A 25,299-nucleotide genomic window follows, 5' to 3' on the forward strand; every position below is an offset into this window, starting at 1 on the left:
ATAAATCAGTGCAGTAAAGACAAGTTGTCAATAGTGGAGGTTTTCTCACCTCCTACACTACCTCTGATGTTTATAGCTGGTAAAGGTCACTGTTGTGCTCTATTTAAACCAGTTTCTCTGTTTTCATTTACTTAGAGGCCCGCCTGCATGGCTAAATTGAGCATGTAAATGTGGGTTGGCTACGTAAGCTGGCTTCCATAAACATAACATTAAAAAGGGGCCTAACACACATTATAATTTGTAAAACCCAAACGGTTAAATAACTGGAAAGAAGTAAAAAATGAATAAAACCATTAGCTAGATATTTAAAGTGGAACTTTAACCCCGAAAGAAACTTGGATTTAGAGATTTAGAGTGAAAGCATAAAAGACAGTGTTACTGTCTAAATACCTCTGGATCTGACTGCTGTTACTCAATAGTTAATCAATAAAGCCGTGGCGGGGCTTTAAGTCGCCGCTCTTCCCCACAATCCCGGCTCCCAACCACTTCCACATTACTGAAAGTGAATGAACCTTTTGTCCATCACAACCAGTCAGGTCTGACGGACGGTCCTGCAGCACTAAGAGCTCCCCCTGTCCTGTCATAGCCTAATTGTGAGGGTGTTCATCTATCAGGTATTCTTGTAGTTAAACCGATGAGCGGTGGACAACAATAAGGTTTTTAGATTTGTAGGTTTGGCTCCAGACTCGTGCTTTAATATCAGAATCCTCAAAAAAACAGAGGTTTATGTCTATTCAGGTGAAGAAATAACTTTCAGTCTGAATGCAGTGGGTGTGCTGTGATGCATGTGTGTGTGATTGAGCTTATTCTGGGATATAACATGTCATTGTTTATCTGGACAAAAGGCTTAATCATTATTTTAGGAAATTAGCTGGCAGTTATTCAACCAAGCTAGCGATTTGCCTCAATTTGTCTGCTTAAATTGTGTTTGCTCCGTTTTAACCACTCTCTAAATGCGCCTGTTTGGACTTTCTCTCATAAGCTCATCACAAACTTTACTGTGAGCTTTTCTCTCCATTTGGGGAATAAAGGAAAGGAATATTTAAGCTCCAGGTTTCTGGACGCAAATCAAATTCCAGTTGTTTAAGTAGCTCTAGACTGAATATACAAATTAGAGGGAAATAATGTTCTACTTAATCTCACACTTAAAGATTTTAAGATGAACAATTTGTGGCCTCAATGAGCTGCTGGCTGTGATCTGGTAGATAAAATTATTAGTCGTAAACTGCACAGAGCTCATTGTAAATTTTCATTGTTTCTGTTCCGTTGCTGCACTTTTATCAGCCAGTAGCAGGGGCGGATCCAGAGGGGGGGCACTGACCCCTACGGACATCTGATGGGTCCCTTAAGTGCCCCTGTCCTGTCCGTAGTCTTCAAAAAGTAATTGTCATTCACTAACAATAAAACAATAAATATGACTTTGAACACTTTATTTGTTAAGAATTTAGGATTCAAATTCGACTCAAAACAGCATCATTTACACCAGGTTTTTAGCCTGATCTCTGCTTATGGAAGTAGCGATGCAACCGCACTGCACCCTGCACGTACCCTTTGGCGAGAGCGTCCATGACGTGTGTGAGTGCGAACCTGAACGTGGAGGCATGTGTGGAGGCATGTTATGTTTTCTTTTCTGGCGTTTTGTTACGTCTGAAGAAGTCACCAGTTACTTCAATTGTATTGGATTCAGCCTTGAAACTCCTAGTGTTTTGGGGACTCAAACACTTCTCCCCCCCTCCATCGGCATACATTATCATTTTTCGGTGAACTATCTCTTTAAATGTTCATCTCACTGAATCAGGAATTGCGTAAGGATGTTGGACATATAAATGGCCCCTCTGTGTAAATTTCCGCCCCTTTGTGGCCCCTGCTTTATAAAAATCCTAGATCCTCCTCCTGGCCTGTAGAGGTGATGTATCAACAGCAAGAAAGTTTGAGCTTTGGGTTTATTTTTAACCCTGAGTGATTGAGTTGACTCACTGCAGATTCTTCTCGACTGAGCTGGCACCCCCGATGACATTTAAAAAAAAAAAAAAAGGTGGCGGCTGGTGCATTGCTTATTTTCCCTTCATTCACCATCTACCAAATGAGCTGTCTAACCCAGAGAGTCAAAGTGAAGCTGACGTGGAAACAGGCTGCGATGTAGGGGTGTAGGAAACAGGGAGAAAGGAAGATGTGGCTTTGCTGCCTGCACACAGATTCAGATCCTCAGCCGCTCCACAGAAAAAAACGGCAGTGAGGCAGTTGATTTGATTATGAGGCATTGGGCGAGATTTAAAAGCAGAGTTGATTGATCAGCTGTGGGAGAGAAAGAGAGAGAAAAAGAGTCGGAGGAGAGCAGCTGAACGACCTGAGATCACTCCTCCCTTCTCCTCCTCTCAGATGGGCTCTGTTTCTTCATCCCTTTCTTTATTTTCCTTCATCACTTATTTCTACTATCTCATCCTTTTTTCTACCCTCATACTTCTCCCCTTCTCTCTCTCTCTCTCTCTCTCTCTCTCTCTCTCTCTCTCTCTCTCTTTCTCTCTCTCTCTCTCTCTCTGTGTGTGTGTGTTACATAAATCACTGTGTGTGTTCCTTATTGATCAGAGCTGCTCCAACATGCAGGTCCAGCACAGGGGGGATTATTGTTCTCTTTCCTGCTTTCTGTTATCAGCAAACATGGAGCAGCAGCATCAGCGATGGTAGTGACTATTCAACGTGAAGACGTGTTGGGTTTCTTCCGTTTGTGTCTCAGCTGCTTTGGGTTCAGCTGGACGCTCCTTAGTCTTGTCATGCAGCAGCAACTGTTTCCTCCCTGGCCATGTTGGTTTGTTCGTGGGAGACCACGCACCAGATCTCAGACAAATTGCAGAAACAGATGAGGTTTCACAAACACGTCAAGACTCTCATTCTTAGAAGAATTCAGCTTTTAATTATTACTATTAATATTTGTTACCTCCCTGGAGGTTGTGTTTTCACCCCTGTCCATTACGACCCATGTTGAATTACTGAAGTACTGGATTACTGTGAAGCTGGCTGAAGGATGTGGTATGGGCTGAGTGACATTCTAGTTTTTAAAAGAAAGTCAGCATGTAACTTAAAGTCATCCCCGTATTAATGTGTCAATGACTTAATTCATATTTACAGTACTAAGGATGTGAAATAGTTTTCTTGTATGCAACACAACATAGCATAACATAACATGAAATAACACAACATGACATAGCATAGCATAGCATAGCATAGCATAGCATAACACAATATAATCCTTTATAAATCCCACAATGGCGAAATCTGCCATACAGCAGCAAACATGTAATATGAATATGTAAAATATGTGAAATTGCGCAAATAAAAAATGTGTATTGCACAGTTTTACAGCATCAGGAAGGAAACACCTTGACTCCTATAGATACTGTGGGTGTCTCAGTCTGTCACTGAAGGAGCTGCCCAGTGCTGTGATGGTGACGATCATGAGGAATTACTAGCAACTTTCTCTGACTTCTTTCTGAAGGTAAAGAGCAGAAAACACCAGATTCTTATTGTAGTTCTTTTTAAATGAGCACTTCTTAAGCTCTGTTACTTTACATTATTAACGCTCATCACAGCCTGTTGTGCGAGCTGACATTGTGACGAGACATCATCAGATGCATATCTCGCTGATTGAAATGTCCTTTAGCTGAATGTGCAGTGTAGGGAGATGGTCCTTGCAGGCCTGGTGAGGACTCCCTGCAGATAAATGTGAGATAAATCTAAAGCAGTGGGAGGGCTGACATGATGTGGCCATGAAGACGACACATCAGTGGTTTACCTTGAAACAGCATGTTAATGAGCTGTAAATTGAAAGAAAGTGTCACATTTAAAGGAGAAACTGGTTGTGATGTACAGTAAATTACCGACATATGTTGATGCTGTGAAATAAGACATCCTGGTTAAAAGGTTTAGACCAGCTGCCTCTTCAGCTTAGTAATTGCAACAGAGAATAAAAGAGCTGACATAGGTTGATTTTGATTCCTCCCCTGAAGCTGGCATCTCCTCTTCTGTTTATTACACAAAGTGCTTCTATTAAACCATCTCCCTTATCCCACAACACTTGTGCAGAGATTTGATGTGCTGGATGGTGGAAGGAAAGATGAGGAGAAGAGAGGATAATTAGCAGCAGAGGCAGATTCCTGTGTATCCTCCTCTGTCGAGGGCAGAGTGCAGGTCTGGTCTGCACTGGAGTGAATACCCACGAGTGTCTTTTGCTTTGATGATTTTTTTTTTGTATATTACCTAAACCCGCTTTTTATTTTGACATTTCAAAGAGATTTGGGAGTTGTGTGTTTGCTAATGTGTGACCCTCTGAAATCTTTGCTTTCCCATATTTTACTGTCTCTGTGCAGATCTCTGGAAATGTTCGTCCAACCCTTGAACCGGCTGAACCCTTTTTTTGATCTTGATCCTATTAAGAACAGTTGCAAAAGTGGTTGTTATATATAAATAATATAATTGACTGCTTCTGGTTCTGCAAGATTTTACTTCCAGTTAATGAGGGATTTTTTTATCTCCACAGTTGCCAAGGTGCATTGTGGGAACTGTTGAGTTTCTTTATAATTTTAAGGTTCTGCATTCTGCCTTAGATTCTGAGTTGTCATGAGATAAAAACTCAGTTTTGCATTGCTCTCACTGTACTTAGACACTGAAACACATAGATTAATTTACAGAATGTTGAGATTGCATAGCATCAAATGTAATTCAGAAGCAGAAATATGTTAAGGGAGAAAATGCCTTAACACAGACAATATCTAAGTAAATTCTAAAGTGGATGAAGTGGAACTTGAATTTGGCTACATCCATGCTGCAATGTTTTTATTTTAAAGTGGCATTTTCAAACTAAAACTGTCTCTTGTGTTTTGGCTCCGAATCTGTTTTCATCCCTGTCCACACCAACACACCCGGAAACACATATCGCCCTGACTATACACATTCACATGATGTTTGTGTGTCGGTGTTAACAGGAAGCATGTGGTTGTAAGTTGCAGAAACGGCTTTGACTACAATCAAGAAGGAGCAATGGCGAAAAAGTAAAATTCAGACAGGGTCAGCAGAGCTGAGGCTGGTGCCAGTTGTGATTGGGTCATGTGACAGGAGCCTGACGAATCAGTGAAGGCTACAGCGTGACCGAAAAGACCCAATCAGCAAACATTTATCAGTGCTTACATCATCGTTTCCAAACATCTTTGTTTGCCCGTCCAGACCAAAATATAGTTGTAGCGTTGAACTTACAGCCTTGTGGGTTTATGTCAGACATAAAAGCTTGGGAACCACTGTGTGAGAAGATAACTGCATCTTTATGACTTCCGAATTCTGTAAATCCACAGGCATCGCATTCAGATGAACAGACTTTACAAAGCTGAAGTGTCTAAACAAAATGTGCGCGCCTCCTTGTTTTCCAATGTATTTCTGTTTCAGGCAAATTGGACTTGATGTTGGAGTTGAACCCACTGAGGCTCCAGAGCGCCCACGCTACTTATTTACTAAATCTGTCAGACATTGTCTTACTCACCCCCTCTATACTATCGTCCCTCCCCTCTCCCTTGTAAGCTTCCTTCGGACTTCCTGTACACTCATATGTTGAGCAGGGCCGAGCCGATCCGAGCTGTGCTGAGCAAGCGGTGGTAGCGCGCAACGCGGGGGGGCAGAGCTTCCCTCTCTGCCTCAGATTCCCCCATGCTTTGCTAATGGCACATCAGCAGCTGTCAATGGGCCCTGCACTGCGTCAGCTACTTTAATTGGCCTGCATGGCTGTAGTCTGCAAAACGCTCAGCAGAATTGAGTGAACACCACCCCCCACCCCACCCTCACACAAACACACACACATACGCACTGCTTTCTCTATATCATTAGTATAATGCTCCCTTTTTCCCCGAGCTGCTGAGATGTGTGGAGATTCCTCTGAGTGGGGGACAGAGGAGGGGAGGAATGAGTCACACGGCAGCGAGCGTCTTTTTGGTTTTTCAGTTTGTGGAGGCAGAGAGAGGGGTGCAGGGGGAATGTTGTTCTCTTCTCTCTCTGCAATAGAAACCTGCTATTTTATGGGAACGAAAACTGAATTGATTTCTTATTTTGAACTAAACAAACCAAACGGCTGCATGAGCATCAAGTACATTCACAGTGAGTCCATACTGAATCACTACCTCTACTAGTCTACTGTGTCCTCAAACGCAAAATACAATTATTTTTCAATTCATTTTCATTTTATCTATTCAAAAACTTAAAAACCTAAAGACCTCTGGACTCTGGTGAGACAGGTGTGTGACCCATGTGCCAGAAACCTTGATGTAGTCAAGGAATGTCGAACCTAATTAATTAATTTAACTATTTAATAACTTGTTGTTACCTTCATTCTTTCTCACTCAGTATGAATAATCTTTTTGGCCTCTCTAACCCAGGAGGATTTGAGTTATAATACAGAGTCCCCATTTTTTGTATTTGAGTGAGGATGCTAGAAAGATAACAACTGGAGGAAAGTACATAATGTCTCAGCAAGAGAACACTGACTTCTTTTTAGACATCGAGAGGGGACACAACAATGGACGAGCCAACGTTTAGATATTTGTCAGATTTGGTGATGGCAATACGACTGTTTACCTGTTAACCTTCTGTCCGTCTGGTCTCCCTGATGCATCTGGTATTGTGAGAACTTCTGCTGAAGGTGTAATCCGTCTGTAGAAAAAACATAACTCCTTCAAAACTGCAAGATTTCCCCCATTGTTGGTTCATGACTGAAACACAACATATTGTTTTGTTATATGAGCTTCTATAATCTTCCTGACATCAACTTCTTATGGTTTAACAAATACCGGGTGTTCACTCTAATAAGTGACGGTGAGACCATATTAACACTGCTGTAGTGCATCAGGGTTTGTGTCAAGAGGAAAGTCTGGAGAACGTGGTCTGACTTCAACCCTGGAGTCTGCGTTTCACATTGTCCTCCCACCGTCAGCTAAAACTGGATTATTACTTTAAATAGTGGTTCTTGATAAATCGTTGGTTGAAATTAAAATCTGAATGTTTGCTCTCTGTTGGCCCCTGTGTAGAAATGTTTAAATACATCATGAGCCCTGACCTTCCTTGTTATGCATGCATGTCATTGTGCTTGTATCTTGTTCATGTATTTCATCTTGAACCTTGCAATGGATGAAAGGAGTTGCTAGTGTCCCATGGTGCATTCTGGCCCTGCGGCTCAAAGCAGGTTAAACTACAGGGTTATTCTGATTCATGTTGAAGGAGAACGATTCAGATCTGGATGTTACAAGATCATTTTTCAAGCCTTTAATAAAAAGCTCCTTCAGTTGTATTTTACAATATTTTTTTGAGGAAAATGTGCTCAAACTTTATTCTGCACGATTACACAAATTGCCATTTTGAGTGAAGTCTATAATTTTTTCCCTGGTGGCCCTTGTCAGATTTTGCTCTGTTACAGCCTTTGACATTAAAGCCACTTGTTTATGGTCTGGATGTTTTTTTGCAGGCTGGCCGCAGCACCATGTCCTCAGCTCAAAGTGGCGATATATCAGGCTACCATCAGAGTGGTGAGTGGACAGCGCTGCACGTCAGACACAGTTTCCAGCACAGCCCTGATCTCTGCATGAATCCCTGTGTCGATGAATGCTTGTCTATGGAGCCAGAACAGTCTCAATAGGATTAAATGCACACAGAAATGAATACATGCGCAAAAAAGATCCACAAATACATTTTCAATGCACACACAAATATGTTTCATTCCATATATAAGTAAAAAAAATTCACATGTAAAATATAAGATTCATAAACATATTTCCGATGCACACACAAATAGAAAAAAAATTCACAAATATATGCATGTAAAAGTATTTGCAATCTTCATCAAATACATATTTGGAGCTTGTTACATTCATATACAAACTGTTGGACCTGCATTTACAAAGTGCTTTTAATTTGTAAACCTCGCTGCATTTGTGTGTGAGACTTTTGAGACTCCCCTGACGTGACTCTGTTTCACAAATGCGTTTTTTCTAAGAGGGGATCGTCTGTAGCCAATCAGATGTCTCACTCCTGTACAGCCAATCACGTGAGTGCCATTACACGACGTCATTCAAACGCGCGCAGGCAGCCTGGAGGTTTTTAGCCCGCCAGCCAATAGACATAGAATTAGTAGACGCTGATCCCCGGCTCCTCACACACAGTGAACGATGACAACAGAAAAGGGCTGTTGATGACGCGACAGTTTTGCTGAAATAAAGTGACACCCAGCGGGTCAAAATGCTTATGTTATCGTGTCTTAACGCAGCGGTTCCCCGGTCTTGTTTCCAAACTGCGTTGCTAATTCAACAGCTGCAACAGCTTGAAGCTACACGGAGGCAGCTAGCTTCCCCTCCAGCTTCCACACACAGTCAGCAGGGACACCCGATACTAACTACTACCAAGTGTTTGCTTCTAACCTGACGGTGTTTGAGAAACAGTGTCATGACAGCCATGGGATTAAGTCAGCGGGTTTTTGCGCTGTTCCCACCGCAGTTAGCATGGTGGCTAGCCCGCTAGCCCCGTTATCAAAGTTCGTTATAACCGTATGTGACCGTACACACATGCTGTAAGTGCTCTAACCAGCCACCGTCAGCCGGACAACGCCGCTGGCTTAACACACTTGTCACATTAATCATAGAGTCGTAGTTGTGATTTTGGTTTATTGTGATGTAGGGAATGGAACAGGAAGTTTCCATTCCGAAATGCTGGCGTTAGCGGACCAATCACAGCCAAGTGCTATCAGTGGGCTGTCCGTCATTTCGACGTGTAGTTAGAAAAATGAGAGCTGCACGAAAAGCTCTCAGAGGAGCCTCGGAGAGGCACGGAGAGGGCGTTCCACGTTGGAGAGGGCGGTCCTATCTGTCCGTGTCCGTCAAAACGGAGAAGCATACATTGGCCTTAATTTTTCTAAAGGCCTCAGTATGCTTCTCCGAGTCCGTTTCGGAATGACGGACAGACGGATCGGACGGACCCTTTTTGATTTATAGTTCTACGAGCCTTATTGTTGTGAAAACAATTCACCGCCAGAACAGTAGATGGCGAAACGGAAGTCGAGCTTAGACAAGCCTACCTCATGAGGTATATAGAAGAAGTCCACGCTGGTTTATTTACGTCCCCCCGGCTCCTCACACACAGTGAACGATGACAACAGAAAAGGGCTGTTGATGACGCGACAGTTTTTGCTGAATAAAGTGACACCCAGCGGGTCAAAATGCTTTTGTTATCGTGTCTTAGCGCAGCGGTTCCCCGGTCTTGTTTCCAAACTGCGTTGCTAATTCAACAGCTGCAACAGCTTGAAGCTACACGGAGGCAGCTAGCTTCCCCTCCAGCTTCCACACACAGTCAGCAGGGACACCCGATACTAGCTACTACCAAGTGTTTGCTTCTAACCTGACGGTGTTTGAGAAACAGTGTCATGAGAGCCGTGGGATTAAAGTCAGCGGGTTTTTGCGCTGTTCCCACCGCAGTTAGCATGGTGGCTAGCCCGCTACCCCCGTTATGAAAGTTCGTTATAACCGTATGTGACCGTAAACACATGCTGTAAGTGCTCTAACCAGCCACCGTCAGCCGGACAACGCCGCTGGCTTAACACACTTGTCACATTAATCGTAGAGTCTTAGTTGTGATTTAGGTTTATTGTGATTTAGGGAATGAAACAGGAAGTTAGAGGACCGGAAATGACGCCGGGCGGAAATTATGTTTTTAGTGGACCAATCACAGCCAAGTGCTATCCGTGGGCTGTCCGCCATTTCGACGTGTAGTTAGAAAAATGTGTTAAGCCAGCGGCGTTGTCCGGCTGACGGTGGCTGGTTAGAGCACTTACAGCATGTGTGTACGGTCACATACGGTTATAACGAACTTTGATAACGGGGATAGCGGGCTAGCCACCATGCTAACTGCGGTGGGAACAGCGCAAAAACCCGCTGACTTTAATCCCACGGCTCTCATGACACTGTTTCTCAAACACCGTCAGGTTAGAAGCAAACACTTGGTAGTAGCTAGTATCGGGTGTCCGTGCTGACTGTGTGTGGAAGCTGGGGGGAGCTAGCTGCCTCCGTGTAGCTTCAAGCTGTTGCAGCTGTTGAATTTGGAACATTTGGACTTGCCCCATAATTGACCTATCTCTGGTGTTTGAAAGTGGAGATAAAGCTGTCAGAGTCCTCCCACAGATGCAATTCATCTGGAGGAAGACGGCTCAGTCTTCTCACATTCAAAGTAATGTGAGAAACTCCGACATTGAATTCAGAGCAGCGTTCCAATTTGTCTCTCAGGTTTCTTCCCAAACCATTATCTGATTGACACAACACGTTTAAACCGGACGACCACCTACAGCCATAACTCACTGCTTAATGAGGAGTCTTGACACAAGTGGCTGAGCCCAGTGACTGTGAGCTTGTTAAGACTCCTGCTGCTCTTGACATAAAAAGCCTTTTCTAAACAATCTTTGCTGTGCACAGTGATCAAACTCTGCCCATAAATACAGACACGGTTATGACGCCTAGCTTTAAGCTGCATGCCGCTGAGGAAATGGAAATGCATTAGGAGAGATTCCAGCTCGTTCTGTCTGTTTCAGTGGTGCGTAACCCGCCCGGCTGGGAGGTGGGCATCTACCTGGTGGGCTTCCTCGTGCTGCTTGGTGTGGCTGGGCTCAACCTCTGGAAGCTGTGGAAGTCTGGCACCTTCCCCAAGCCGTCGCCCTTCCCCAACTTTGACTATCGGTACCTGCAAGAGAAATATGGAACTTCCTTCTCAGAAGTCAGACAAAAGGTACGGGTACTTGTACCTTTTATAATATGTACTTACATAGAAATACACATATAGCTGTATGGACGAGGACAACAACAACAACAACAACAACAACAACAACAACACAACATGTCAAAGAAAGGTAAAAAGATGTGAAAGAAAGTAGGAGAATATGCAATATATTAGAAAGACTAATGACCAATCCCATGAAATTACACACCATGAGTGTATGTACACAAGCCAACTGGGTCTGTATGTTGTCAGTGTTGTGCACAAAAGATGCTGTGTATGTCTGAAAGCAGGGAGCTGAGAGGTTTTGTGAAGTAGATGTTAGGGGTTTCTTCACCTGGAGCTGTGATGAGCAAACATGTCTCCAAGGTCTTCTTTCTGAGCTGCAGCAGCTGGTTTTTGAAAGCTTCCTGTGCCTGAAGGTTCAAATTCACTTCAGCACCACCTTCAGAGTCTTGGCCCTCAATAGCATAAATCGAATCTACTTTATGATTGAGATTTATCAGGGCCCGAGTACTGACAGGCACTGACAGACAGTGAGGCCCTATTGAAATTGTAAGGATTACTATCAGGGCCCGAGCACTGACAGGCACTGACAGACGTGAGGCCCGATTGACTTGATTTAAACCATACAGACCTCAACTTACCTGGAGCATGTAGGTCAAGGGTTGTTCAGACTTAACTCAGCCTAAACTCAGTAATATATATAGATTAGATATAGATTATAATTTTTCAGATGAAAACCACCAATATAACTGGATATTTATTAGGAAAATGATTTATTAGGATACTTCGACGGTATCAAAATACAGTTCAGATGAGCACAGAAAGTAGAAAATAATAAAACAGATGTTTAGGGATGACACTTAACAGTATGCAGCGTCTCAACCATCCATTCCAAACAGACCCTTAGTGTGTGAGGAAGAGGCTAGGGTTAGGGTTAGGGTTAGGGTTAACCCTTAACCCCTTCATCAGCTTGTTGAGCTCTAGGATCTCCTCCTGGCTGGTGTTGAGGTTTTGTGACCTCTCCAAACTGCGGAAGCAGCACACCTGCTGATGCTCTCGCTGATGCTGATGCCGAAGCTGCCACGATTGCTGCAACTACCGCGACGGCCACAACTGCTGCCACTGCTGTTGTCCCTGCTGCTTCCGCAGATGCTGTTGCCACTGCTGCAGCCGCTTCTCCGACCCCCCTAGTCGCAGGTGTTGCATCTAAGAACAATGAAGAAAATTAACTGGCCAAATCAACAACTAAACAATGGACGACAACTTAAAGAATTTTATCAATTTATTAAATAACTCAAAACTTATTGCAACGCTTAAGAGAGTCAATAGATGTCATTCAGATAATCCACAAGAGGGAAATATTTTAGGAACAGTATATTAAGTTAAGCTCTTTAAAACAGATGGAGCCAGTTTTACCAGTACAAACGGTTTTCTACTACAAGGTGCTTGATAAATACAGGATTTGAACACAAGACCAAATGGAGTTTCCAGTTTTAGTTTGTTTTATTTTTTAAATAGTATTTAGTCTATTTGCACTTGTTAGCATAGGTTATGCTAACAAGTGCAAAATAAAGTAGTTTTAGAGACCTGGAAACAGCGACGTTACTACAACAAAAGGGCAATTTGATACATTGAGCTAAAGCTATTAAGAATAATTATTGACCAATCTCAGATATCAATCATGACGTTTCATTCCGTTTTAGTTGCGACCAATGGCCTTGGTGAGCTTCTATTGCAGAACAGACAACATTGAACTTACTGAACTTACTTATAAAACCAGCATATAAGTCAAATTGAAGTTTGAAGATCTAAGTTGTTTGTCTACTAAGCCCTACGTTTTAAACACATGCTAAAATGTTTGTCTTTTGGTAAATAGTTTTTGGACCTAAGGAACAGAACTCACTAGTGTCTTGTTAGGAAATGGTCTGAACTGCAAAAATAACAACAACAAAAACAAAACCATTCAACCATGCAGCTTAACTTTTCACTGAAATATGATCCAGTTGCAGACAAGCAGAGAAGGTAACAGGAAGTTTTTGATTTCCACAGCCCCCTAACTTTAATATGTTTTTTGGTCTAGAGAGTGGTGGCCAACAACCACCGGAGGACCTCCACCACCTCCAGCCGAAAACCCAGCCTGGCCCTCGGCGAAACCACGGATTGCTTCAGGGACCTGGGCCACCTGGAGCTGATGAACAGGGAGCTGGACCCGACCGGCATCGCCCAACTCAACCGCTCCATCTCCACCGACTCGCTCAGCTCCATCTCCTCCATCGCCAACAACTTCGGCCACGACTATACGGTGGGCCAGTTGGAGGTGACGCTGGAGTTCGAACCGCCCAGGCAGCCGGGCCAGGGGATGGGGATGCTTCACATCACCCTGCACCAGGGGAAGGACCTGCTGGAGAAAGAGGAGGGAGACTTCCCAGGCTGCTTCATCAGAGTCACCCTCGGGCCAGAGGACCTACATGTGGGAGTCACACGGGTGAGGAGTTGTTTGTTTTTGTCTTTTTGATTTATATTTGATGTCTTCAAAATTATCAGAAAAAAATAAGTAATATATACAATTGTTTATTTTCAGCATGTGGAGCTACTTGATATTTAGCATCAAAGAATGACATTAGAAATAGTTACAATCAAAAAATGACTTTCAACGACATTGATTCATCTGATTACGACACGTTAGAAACATTTTTCTGTGTTTCCTGGTGGATATAACTGTCCATCCATTAATGATAAAGCAATATGGGTTATAATTTAGTTATGGATTATAGGTAATTAATAAGGTAAGGTACCCGATGGAGAGTTTGGCTACTCTATAGATCAGTGTTACTTGGTCTCAAGCATGTGTACAGTGACATGCACGTGCATGTGGGTGATACAACAAAGATGCAACACAGATTTCCTCCAATGGTTTTAAAGTGTAAGAGTGATGTGCAGATGGTGGTAACACACATGGAGTATTCACCAGCAGGATTTAGAGAGATATGAGAATACGAATGCTGCTGGTGTTTAAATAATCAGCTTTGTGTTTTATGTGGAAAATCAATTCAGCTCATTTGTTAGACCTCAAGGATTCACATAATGTATTGTGAGATGAAACACTGAATGTAAAAATAACTTATGTTTGAATAACATAAATATCCAGACGGTATCTTTAAAGGGAAGTTCCTCACAGCTGGACTGACACTGTTTTGTGTCTTAGGGCTGCAACGTATCATATTTTGATGATTGTATTAAAGTGATGATAAGAGTTGTATTGAAGTTGGTGCTGCCGTTGCTGTTATTCCTGTTATATCCACTTGATCAAAACAGTTTAAAGTGATTTTCACAAATAATACAGATCATAGGACCTGTTCAGATCACATGGGACAGATGTTAGCAGCAGGGCCAGATATTTGAGTTTGGCTGTTAAGCACTAGCAACATGGCTACAGCCTTAAATAACTCCTTGCTATGGTAAAAGCAAAGTAAAGCGCCTGGTTGTGTTAATAAGAGGGCAGGTTTCATTTTTTTGAGATCTTGCCGTCCCCATCAGTCTGCGTGCCTCTCCATGTGCCTGACGTCAGGGATGTGCATGAGATTGAGCTTTAGTGAATGCCAAGTTCCCTTTGGTTTTACCTTGGTTTCTAAAACTCTCTTTCTCTCCTTTGTCAGTTTCCACAGTTACTGTAGTTCAGTCAGACAACTCACGTTCGATCATGTAATATATTTATTTCAACAGATTTAGTGTTTGGCGTCTAGGCTCCAACTTAACCACTCCGCCATATGATTACACAGGAATGATGGGAGTGATGAGCAAATACTTGTAACCCCCCGTTGGAGCCTACAGGTGGATGCTGGGGTGGTGGAGGGTTTGAAGCAACAGGTAACAATACTGCAGAAGCAGTGCGAGCAAGAGGGGTTGATGGGAAATGTCTCTCTGGTTAAATAGACCACCTGATAAGGTGGGTGTGTATTATAGATGGTTGTGGAGATTGAGGTATGTCCCATGATGTATGTCACATGATGTATGTAACATGATTGGCGCAGCGCAGCTCGAGTTGTCTGCCAGAACTAGCTCGCAGGTGTCGCCATATTTGTTCCACCCTGTGCCATTTCTATAAACTGTGGAATGCTTCTCTTTTGGTTGCACAATGGCCATTATTGTCCCATTATCTTTCTTGCATGGTGGCAGACAGAAGAGCATATAGTGAAATTTAAATATTTAAGTGTCGGGCTGGCATTTGTCAAACCTGGAGCCAAAAAAGTGGTAGTAGCCACTCACTCACTCACAAAACACTCATTTTTGACAATCTGTTATATGGATAAACACCTCCAACAGTTTATCTTATTGTCAAAATTGATCATCTCATAAATCACTGAGTTGATTATTTCAGAACCGTATGTGTTTTTCTAAGCGTGAGGGCATCTTTATAGATAGATGGATTTATGTTAATGTGAAATAAAGGCAATCCAATTTATACAGTGAATCTTCATATGAGGGACTTCCAACACATCACCCACAGACTAGCAGACTTTCTATAGAGAAGGTGGAAACGACAGGAACAGCTTCTCAGACAGGTGATATGCAGTGAAGCAGTAGTGATTGAACTTCGACAAAAGGACTGAAGACAGTTGTGTCTGAAACATTGTCGCTCATGGAGAAGCTTCGGCTCGATTGAACTGTGGTTAAGATTTTAGCCCTGGGTGAAGTTTCGACAGCGATACGTCCCGCGGGTTGAGAGACTTGATCCTGGATGAGCCCGATCCTCTCCTGTCTGACACAGAGCCTGTTTCATGTGGAAGGGCAGTGAGGCCCCCTGGGGGCTGAATGTACAAAGCGAGGTAAATTTTGTTGAAGATTTTACCTTCATCAGGAGTGCATGTGATTAACTCTCTGTGGTTTGAGATGGAACATGTATTCTGTTTTTCTGCAGTTTAGGTTATAATGATCGGCTGTGTTTTGTTCACAGTTTAAAATGACCAATGATGCAGGTCACAATGAGTTTAGATTAGATAATAGTGTTGGCTGATATATTCACTATGAGACGGTTCTGGATTTTTCCTCCATAATATCCTGTTAATACCTCTGGATGTATAAATAGGCTCCGTGGACAGTTCTTCAAGTCAATGAACCACATACCGTGATGAAGTGCATTGATGTTTCTGGGATCTTATTTTCTGAATTTGTGAAAAACAGATATTTCTGTCTGGTTACATTCAAACTGTGTATTATATAATATTTATCCCTGAAAATATGTGAGTATATATATATATATATATATATATATATATATATATATATCAGTATATACATATTAACATGTACATATTTTGAAATTTAGGATTTATGAATGTGTGCAAACATATGTTTTTACCAGAAAACAGATAAAATAAGATAAAAGATGAACATAATCAAAATACAAATACTCAGTTCATATTTCTTAGTCTTTGTCTGAATCTATATTTTTTAAACAAACAAGTTAAGAATAATATTTTAATTATATTTTATTTTATTTACATTTGTTCTTTTAATTTGGTATTAAAGAGCATATTTTTTAAGCTAATATATTAATTTGTATTTATCCATATTCTAATTATTCTAATTATTACGTAATGATTTACCAATCAACTCAAAACTTTAAAACTAAATCTCATAACTTTAACAATAAAAAAATTATTTAAATTGAAAATTTACATTCATTTTTTTCATGTTTTTCCTTTTTTAGTCATGCATATCTTTAAAAGTTTTAAAATATATGAAAGATATTATCTTAATTGTTACATTTTCTACTGAAGTGCTTTTCTGTATGGTGGAGTGACTCTGAGGAAAAGAACAGAGCGTCACTCCTCCATCTGCTCCACCCGCCACTGGCCTTCTGCTCTGGGCTCCACGCTGCCAGAGCTTTTTCTGATTCCTGCCTGGCTGTGCTGTGAGTGGACGGCTCCTCGTGTGTGTGCCTGTCGCTTTGTAAAGCTTGTGCAGGCTGACAGGGACACACACACACACACACTCATCGGGGCTCCGATCACCTGAGCATGTTGATGTTAACACTGGGTGTAATAAGAAAGGGAAGCAGCCTCTCATGCATCAGATTCACTGGCTCTCTCTTTAATGTTGACGACCAAAGGAAATGCTTACATCAGCTCCACTCGCCCTGCTGGTCAAGCCAGATTTTTTCTGCCTTTGTTTTCTTTTGCTCTCTGTCTCTCACTCACTTTCATCCCCAGCTCCTTGTTTTTTTCCTTTCACTCACCTTTCCTTTCTTATTTTCACCCTCATCCCCTTTTCTTCCATCTCATTTATTTGCTGTCACTGCTTCTTGATTTTGTTTTGCCTGTAATAATGCTCATGCCAGTCTTCATTCTCTCTATCGCTGTCTCCTGTTGAAATCACGGTCCCATCTTCACACACGTGCCATCCTCTCTTCCTCTCTCTCTTCCTCTCTATTTTCATTGCTTGATTTTCCCCACACACATCACCATTGTTATCCCAAAGGCGATAAGGAGAATACTGAAGACAGACAGTCTCATGTTATGGAAGGAGAGAGAGATACCTCTTTGGATGCTTTATATCCTCATGTACATTCTGTCTTTGCACAGCAGCAGCAGCAGGGCCGTATACTGGATGCTGTAGGTGTTGGATGTATGATTATGATGATATTCCCATGTTTTATGTGAGGTGTAGACCAAGGTCGGCCTCACACAGGCTGATTTGTGGATGCTGTACTCTGAATTCACGACTCATTCGATTCAGGCAGATATTATTTTCCTATTCATAACATCTTCTGGTGACTTTACATCGCAGCAGCTTTTGCTCTTGTGTAAATTATCAGAGAGATTCCTCCTCGTATTTCACATTTCAAGAATAAACACTGGTGTGAGAAAAAAAAATGCTATTATTAAACCCACTCCCCTCTACGCATGTACTAGTTGCCTGGTAACTTCCCACCGCTTTGAAAACCACCCTGTTTCCACGTGGGCTTCAGCATCTGAAGTTGAACTCAGCACCAGACACTAAGCTGGTGTTGGTCACTGTGGCTGAATGACTGAGTCTCTCACTGGTATCTGTGGGAGTCATGGTGTGCTCTGCTGGTCAAACTGCCGTCAGACTGGGTTTTTTCATAGTAAAAACAGCAACAGTGACTTGTGACGTGATTCTGCTTGGTTTTGATGTGGGTTGCTGAAAAAAAACCACACAAGATGTTACTTAAGACTCACAACTGAGTATATAGCAGCAGGGTGAAGGAATAGTTTTGGAAATCCTACATGCAAACATAAAGAGTATACATTTGAAATATGTCTTACCCATTTAGTCAGTGATTCCCGGTCAACGCTTTGCTGTCATTTCACAGAAGAAGCTACGAAGACAGTTTGGCATTAAGCCTGAAAGTGCAAACAGTAGCTAAATGCATTATGGTGAGATGTGCACAGCATGAACAGTGAGCCGATATGGACTATATGTACTATTGAATAGATGAAACTTTAATATTTGTTGGAACACTCTACGGATTTCCTCTGAGATACCTGACAATGACCGACCATAGCACACACTGCCAAGAGTGTTGTAGGAACTATTTCTTCAGGAGAGAGTAGGTCAGAACCAAAAAATAAGAAAGTTCACCTTCACTGTTTGGAATTAAAAAAAACGGTGTTAAAACTGATGTTTTAACACCTCGAGCCACATGGAGTTAGGTGAGATAGCATACTTTGTTGTTGTTTTGGTAAATTGATCCTTCAACAAATGTAGTTAAAGATGATACAGTACACATTTAATCGTACATTTGGTTTCATGGCAGCGTCTTCTCCTCCTCTTTTTATTCTGTTACATGTATTAAACTGTCTACTACTACCCTGAGTCTGGGCTACAACATAGATATCCAAGCATCCTCTTCTTCCAAATGACTATTTCTTTTTTTTAAGTTGTCTTTAAAAACTTCCTGCAGACCTGCTTTGTTTGGGGTCGTCTGTATGTGAGACCTTGGTGATGGATTCATTCAGCCTGCTTGAACCAGAGGTTTCTCCACAGTTGAGTGAGTTATCCTGTCATAAATAGAAAGTGTATTGTCCTTCTGTGGTTCTGAGTGAGTCAAGGAGAGGATGAGGAGAGGAACATATGTTACAGCCTACACCACATCTTTTCTTTGAAACTTGTTTGATTCATCTCGAAAGCACGACATTTTGTGCTTGTGGTTTTGGTTCCTCTGCGTTTACCAACATATCACCTTCAACCCTCTGCCTCCCACAGGTCCAGACCAATGCATTCACCGTGATTTTTGTAGAGCGCTTCTCCATCCCCATGGAATCGTCCAATTTGGAGGAGTACAGCCTGCTATTCTCCGCGTTCGGCATCGACGCTGAAGAGAGGAACACAAGCGCAGGAGTGGCAGATCTCAAGCTGTCAGATTTGGACCTGACCATCAGACCCTTCAACGCGTGGCTCTACCTTCAAGATGTCAATAAGGTGAATTTCAATACTGACATGTTTCATAATGTGCAAGTTGATAGGACACAAGGAAAGACAGAAGTATGGGTTTTAAAGCACAGTTTCCATATGATATGAGGTCTACATTGCAATGTGTTGGAGCGCAAAGTGGTGTCTGAGACCCCCTGCTGGACATTCAGCCACACTACATGTCATATAGAATAAATAGCAACAAGACTTACCTGCACAATATAATGCAGAACTGATGTGATTGGTGATGACGTCATTTATATCGTAAAGATTATTTCATTGAAACACATGTTTTCGTTTGGCTTGACTCAGATTCAGTGCGGCAGGTATATACGATTTGAGGTTACCATGGTGACAATACTGAGTTATTTAAAAAAATATATATGTAAGTTTAGCAAGTTTAACAAATTAACTAAACCTCAAATTTAGATATCAATAATATTGACCAGTACAGGGACTAGAGTTTGCCTCTGGAATAGTTATTGGCTTTTACCATTATTAATTCTAATCAACTGAATGGATGGAGCATATTTAAAAGGCTGTAACTTTGTTGATTTACATTAACTAATGCACAGTAAAACAATAAAAGGTCCTTAAATGTAGCAATTATTATTTTAATATCCGTATTTTCTCTAACAGTGATTGATTATCAATTTGATATTAAAATGGAATCAAACATGTTTAAAAGGTTTTAAATATTACATATGTCGGCCTCATGTTACATTTTAAATTATGATGTTTAGTTTAAATAGTTCATCTGAAGATATGTTAGCAGTATTCCACCAAAAAGCACTGAACTCCGATTGGTCAGGCCCCTGCCAACACATGTCTCTCATCCTGTGTTATATGACATGTGTTGCCATGTTCTGCTTTGACTCCACAGGCTGTAGATGCAGTTGGCGAGATCCTCTTGTCTCTCAGCTATTTGCCCACAGCAGAGCGCCTCACTGTGGTTGTGGCCAAGTGCAAGAGCCTAGTGTGGACCAACAGCAAGAACACGGCAGGTCAGGGACCTTCATCTGTTGGCTGTAGTGTATGTGTGTGTCTGTAGTGTATTTGTCTATCTTATCTTCCTCAGTCTTTGACCTATGCACTGTACACGTCTGTCTGTCTCTCTGCCTTCAAATCTGTCGTTTCAAAGTGACTCATCTCACCACTGAACAAAACACGTATTGAATCACAGACTGTTAATGACTGTTAATAAGAGGAGAAGATTCTCTTAATATTCAGAGAGGCAGATGTGATTCAATTGACTTGTTCATCACATTAAACGTCCATAAGTGCTTTAACATTGCACTGATAAAGGTCACTTACTGAAACAATGTCGTTATCATCCACTGACTAACAGCATGTACAGGACTGTGCTTCTAATTGAGCCCATCATAGTCTGTTGCACTAAGAACTATGTGAGGGGGTGTTGTCTATTAACGTGTGTGTGTGTATGTTGGGTTTTAGAGGCCTGACACGCGGATGTAATCTTACCTTCACTCATTCTCATTGTCAGACCCGTTCGTCAAAGTTTATCTCCTGCAAGACGGCAAGAAGATCAGCAAGAAGAAGACGTCCACCAAAAGGGACGACACAAACCCCATCTTCAACGAAGCCATGATCTTCTCTGTGCCGTCCCTCGTCCTGCAGGTGACACTTCAGACTCTTGATGAGGCAACAATAAGATGAAAACTTTTATATCCACACCAAATTTATGTCAAAGTAAAAGATAAGAGAGATGAAATGTGATACATGTGTGATCAAATAACCGTAACCCTAACCCCTATCCCTTAAAGCTCCTACAAGGAACTTTAAATTTTGGTCGGTTTTGGCGCCTCTGTGGACAAAAGCAGTAGTGTTTCCGCTTAACTTGTTTTTCCCAAACTTGGCTGCAGTATGGGAAAGAAACCACTCCCAGTTGTAACCTTATCTGGACAAAACACATTTGGGAGCGCACACACAATTGGCTCGACAATAAGAAAGTCCCTCACCTACGAAAACAAAATACTCAACATATTCACATAAAATTAAGATACAGAAAATATGAACCCACTCGTCAGAAAAGACCATCTTCTAACAATAATAGAACTGATTCAACATAATCATTCAATTTTAAACACAGGTACTAGAAACCCATCCATCATCTTATAGTGGGTGAGTGGAACATCCCACCTGACACCAAGTCATTCAATGTATAAGGGCCTAAAGTTGGCTGGAATATCAAACCACACCATTACACAACTGTTTGCAGGATGCATAGTGATGAGGTAATGTATCCTAATTCTCATTCTGATCTCATGCAACTTGTTTGTAGGAGAACTGGCAAGGAACAGACTCGAGAGCCTGAACATGGGCATTTACAGCCTGAATTCAGTAAATCGTTGCTCTGACGTCGCGGGTAATCCGACCTGATCACAGATATTGAGAATAGTTTATAGGAACAAGGCAATTTTCTTCCTGATTGTCTAATTTTCCGTTGTAGGTCATAAATATTAAAATAAGAACATTTCATAACCCGTTAAAAACTCCTTGCAGGGTGTTTCACAAAGCAGCATTAGCAGCAGTGTCTCTAGCTACAGTAGTTACACTACTAAAGCAACAAAAATAACATAAACAGTAAACAGATATGACACTGACAGTGTCATCCCAACAGCTTCACTCTCAGCGAGGCTAAAAGAGTCATTAAAAACTTCCTGCTGTGTAACATGTGCCTTACAAAGTCTTTAAATAATATGTGATCTACACTTCTGGGTGTTTAGAAAATGAACCAACCAGTATGAAATTAAATGTGAATAAATTGTGATGTGATTAAAACAGATGTGTACTTGCTGCTGACAATTATAACTTCTTTAATGCATAGAAAGATCTATAATTATAAATACTCACACCTCTGTGCTTGGATTATTATTGGACTAAACCTAAATATTGTAAATTTATGTGTGTTTATGTGTACTGGTCTCTTTTGGCCTCTCAAAAGATTTCCTGGTTAAAGTTTTGAGCTTAATGTCAGTGTCACACAGTGTTTACCTGCTGATGGAGGTATAATTTTCACCATGTTCAGCATATTGAGTTAGTATGAAGTCCTCTGGACTGTTTTACAGGTTATTGGTCATAATGCAAACTATTTAAGGGGATAAGGGATCACAGAAATTATGACAAATGACCAGTGGTGGAATTTTCTAAATTTCTAAATAATTATATGTCCAGGGGAACCTGGGGGGGCAATCAAATTTAATTTGATAATGCCCCCCTGGCCCCACCACTGGATCCGCCCCAGTCTCCTCAGGGTAAATGAATGTGTGTTTACCAAATGTCACAGCAATCCACTAGCTGACTGACTTCAAGACTGACAAAACCATTCCTAGAATATTATAAAAAATAACAACGACAAACTCATTAAATTACTCCCGCAGCTTAACATGTGCCCCTTAAAGACTTGACAAAAAATTTTTAAAGCACACTTTTTTTTTTAAATGAGCCAAACAGTAATACAATTTAATTGTGAATAAGAAGGTGATGTGGTCAAAATGCCAAAGCAGTAAAAGCAGCAAATGCTGTTATTGCTCATGTCCATTAAACTGATACCCTGCTGTAAAATAGATGCTGAGTCATGCTTACTTAGCAGGCTGTGTAACCATGTTATGCTGTTTGCAGGAGCTGTCGCTGAGGGTGACGGTGGCCGAGGCCACAGACGACGGTCGGGGGGAGAACCTGGGTCACGTGATCATAGGTCCCGAGGCCAGCGGGATGGGGATCACCCACTGGAACCAGATGCTGGCCACTCTGAGGAAACCCGTGTCCATGTGGCACCCCCTGCGCAGGATCTAGTCCTGTCTGCCCTTCTACACACCAGACCTGTTTCAAGTTAAAACACTTGCTTCTGCAGAGTCTCCCCCGCTCATGCGGTGCCATACTCGAATCTGTGTCTGGAGATAAGAGTTTATTCTATGGCCCACAGGAGAATACTCTTTGTGGCTTATGTCTCTCTGGTGGTGTTTTTTTCTGATATGTAAGAAGTTGGAGTAAACACCTTACATTCATATAAGGCAAGTGTTTGACCCTGAACTGGGTGTTTCTGGGTGCACAGGGATAAATTATACATTGAATCCTGTCTTTATTATTTGGCTTCATCCTGGATCAGATGCACTATGGCAGAGGGTGGTGTTTGGCAGGGAGAAGTCAACCCAAACTAATCCTGCACTCCCTACATTAGCAAGTTCCCCCCTTTGGTTTGAGAACTGGCCCGACTCCCCCATTCATTCTTAAATATCTCCATCAGAAACGTCAGTGTGGAGTTCTAATTCAGAAAAACGTGACCACGCCATACGCCCTACCCCCTCCACCCTCCTCTCTGCATGGTGCCTACTCTGGTTGTAGCCTATTATAGTTGTCTAGAGAATGAACGGCTGGACGGGAGGGGGGGAGATTGCTTCTCTTTCAGGAAAACTCTCATTTATCTTTTTCGAACCAAGTCATCGATTGGGGCCTACTCGATCGAGTCCGCTCTATTGGATGTGGTTTGTGTTTGTGTCAACAGTGAGACCCACAAACAGTAGAGGTTTTTGGTATGTTCAGTATTTATTGTGCTTTTAAGAAAATGAAAACAAAAAAAATCTAAATCCAGGTACTCTTATCCAGGTGAAATTATTGTAATTTGTAGCAGTTGTTACAGGGTGGCCAAATCAGATGTACTCAACATATAAATATCACTTCACGTTTGTTCTATTTTTAACCACACTAATGGCAATACTAGTTGCAGAAGCATATTTAACAGTGTAAATAGTACAACAGTCTTCATCATTGCCATTGTCTCCCCTAAATTTTGGGTGCAAATCATGTTTTTTCATACAATCACACATTAATGAACTTAATTTACACAACACTGTATTTAACACCAGTATTGTTGCTGATCAATAATGTATTATGATTAAAACACCTCTGGGAATTTAACTTGTGATGTAAAGTATACTAACCCCTTTAAACAGGTTTTAATTTATTAAATGTCAGAGGTAACACCTTGATAGCTTTTGTCGTAAAACCACCTGCAAACATGGGGGATTCCTAGGTGAGTCCGCCACTGTGCAGCTCTCAGTTATAATGGTAATGTGGATTAAAAGTTTTTTGGGGGTTAAAATTAAAATAATGTGACAAGTCTTGTGAAAGTCAGAACATCAAGGTGGATTTTGATCTGTCTGAGACATTCTCTAAAACATTGTGCAATAGTGCTGTTTTGTTGTAACTCTCTGAATGTGAATTATCATGTGGAATATCTGCTAACTCTAAAAGCATCGTCAGCCTCACGAATTGTTTGAATTTTTTCTTCCAGCAGAACCCACTTCACATTTTTTGGTTGAGCTCCGACCACGTTCCTCACTGTTACAAAACAACAAACCTGTGGTCATAGAACAGACAATATTTCCTATTGTGCCAAATAATAAAGCAATATTTTCATTTTACAATCTGCATTTGCATTCAACCCAACAGAGCTGTAGCCTACATCAGACCATGCATGAAATTATTTAGCACTTGATGTGAATGTGCCTCAAGAATTCAATGTATTGTGTGAATGCTGTTTGAAATAAAAGCAATTCAGCCGTAACACTGGCCACTTGTTTATCTTTATTGTGCTCTGAGAGGGGGCTAAAAGAAAGATGTCTCACTCTGCCACATAATTCATCTCAAAGAATCATTAATGCAGACTAAAATGTGTCCCATATACCATATAACAATATTGTTGTTGGTATATATTTTTTAGATATCATCTGTGAAATGAGGTTAATTAATTATTTAACATATAATGAGAATAAGCTGCAATTGAAAGTTCATCATTATCTCTGCAAAAGGAGTTGACAAAACAATCTCACCACAAGATCCATTTAATAGCTGTTAGTGATCTCTCTCTCAGATCACATGATCTGTTCATTTCTTTCAGTAAATCTTCATATATAGAAGACAAAATGCCGATAAGATTGTACATCACTGCATCAGTTTAATCGAAAATACAATAAACTACAGGAATAATGTTATGCTGTAAAGCATATAAACGACAATGAAGGCTACTATGTTCTACTGTCACAGAACAGTGCA

The 25,299-nt window shown here is 41.4% G+C and overlaps 1 protein-coding gene and 1 long non-coding RNA gene across 7 annotated transcripts; one reads left to right on the forward strand and one right to left on the reverse strand.

The window, feature by feature from the left end:
• Window positions 1-7,510: 7,510 nt before the first annotated feature.
• On the forward strand, window positions 7,511-24,811 carry syt12 (synaptotagmin XII). Its single transcript, XM_053427658.1, has 7 exons — window positions 7,511-7,556; window positions 10,601-10,794; window positions 12,869-13,273; window positions 19,018-19,233; window positions 20,108-20,228; window positions 20,729-20,862; window positions 22,867-24,811. Exons 1-7 carry the CDS (start codon window positions 7,511-7,513, stop codon window positions 23,038-23,040), a joined length of 1,290 nt encoding a protein of 429 aa, XP_053283633.1. The 3' UTR covers window positions 23,041-24,811.
• Window positions 16,134-21,291, reverse strand: LOC128444942 (uncharacterized). Of its 6 annotated transcripts, none has more exons than XR_008339213.1 (5): window positions 20,707-21,291; window positions 19,437-20,197; window positions 18,297-19,215; window positions 18,078-18,155; window positions 16,134-17,952 (listed from the first exon to the last, which is right to left on the reverse strand). It is a non-coding gene; the product is annotated as an uncharacterized LOC128444942 (long non-coding RNA). The 6 variants fall into 6 exon arrangements; XR_008339211.1 differs by lacking the exon at window positions 19,437-20,197 and having other exon boundaries at window positions 18,297-18,812; window positions 19,038-19,215; window positions 20,707-21,285; XR_008339212.1 differs by lacking the exon at window positions 19,437-20,197 and having other exon boundaries at window positions 18,718-18,812; window positions 19,038-19,215; window positions 20,707-21,281.
• Window positions 24,812-25,299: the final 488 nt, after the last annotated feature.

This window comes from Pleuronectes platessa, chromosome 7, assembly GCF_947347685.1.
Source record: "Pleuronectes platessa chromosome 7, fPlePla1.1, whole genome shotgun sequence".
Lineage (NCBI taxonomy): Eukaryota > Metazoa > Chordata > Actinopteri > Pleuronectiformes > Pleuronectidae > Pleuronectes > Pleuronectes platessa.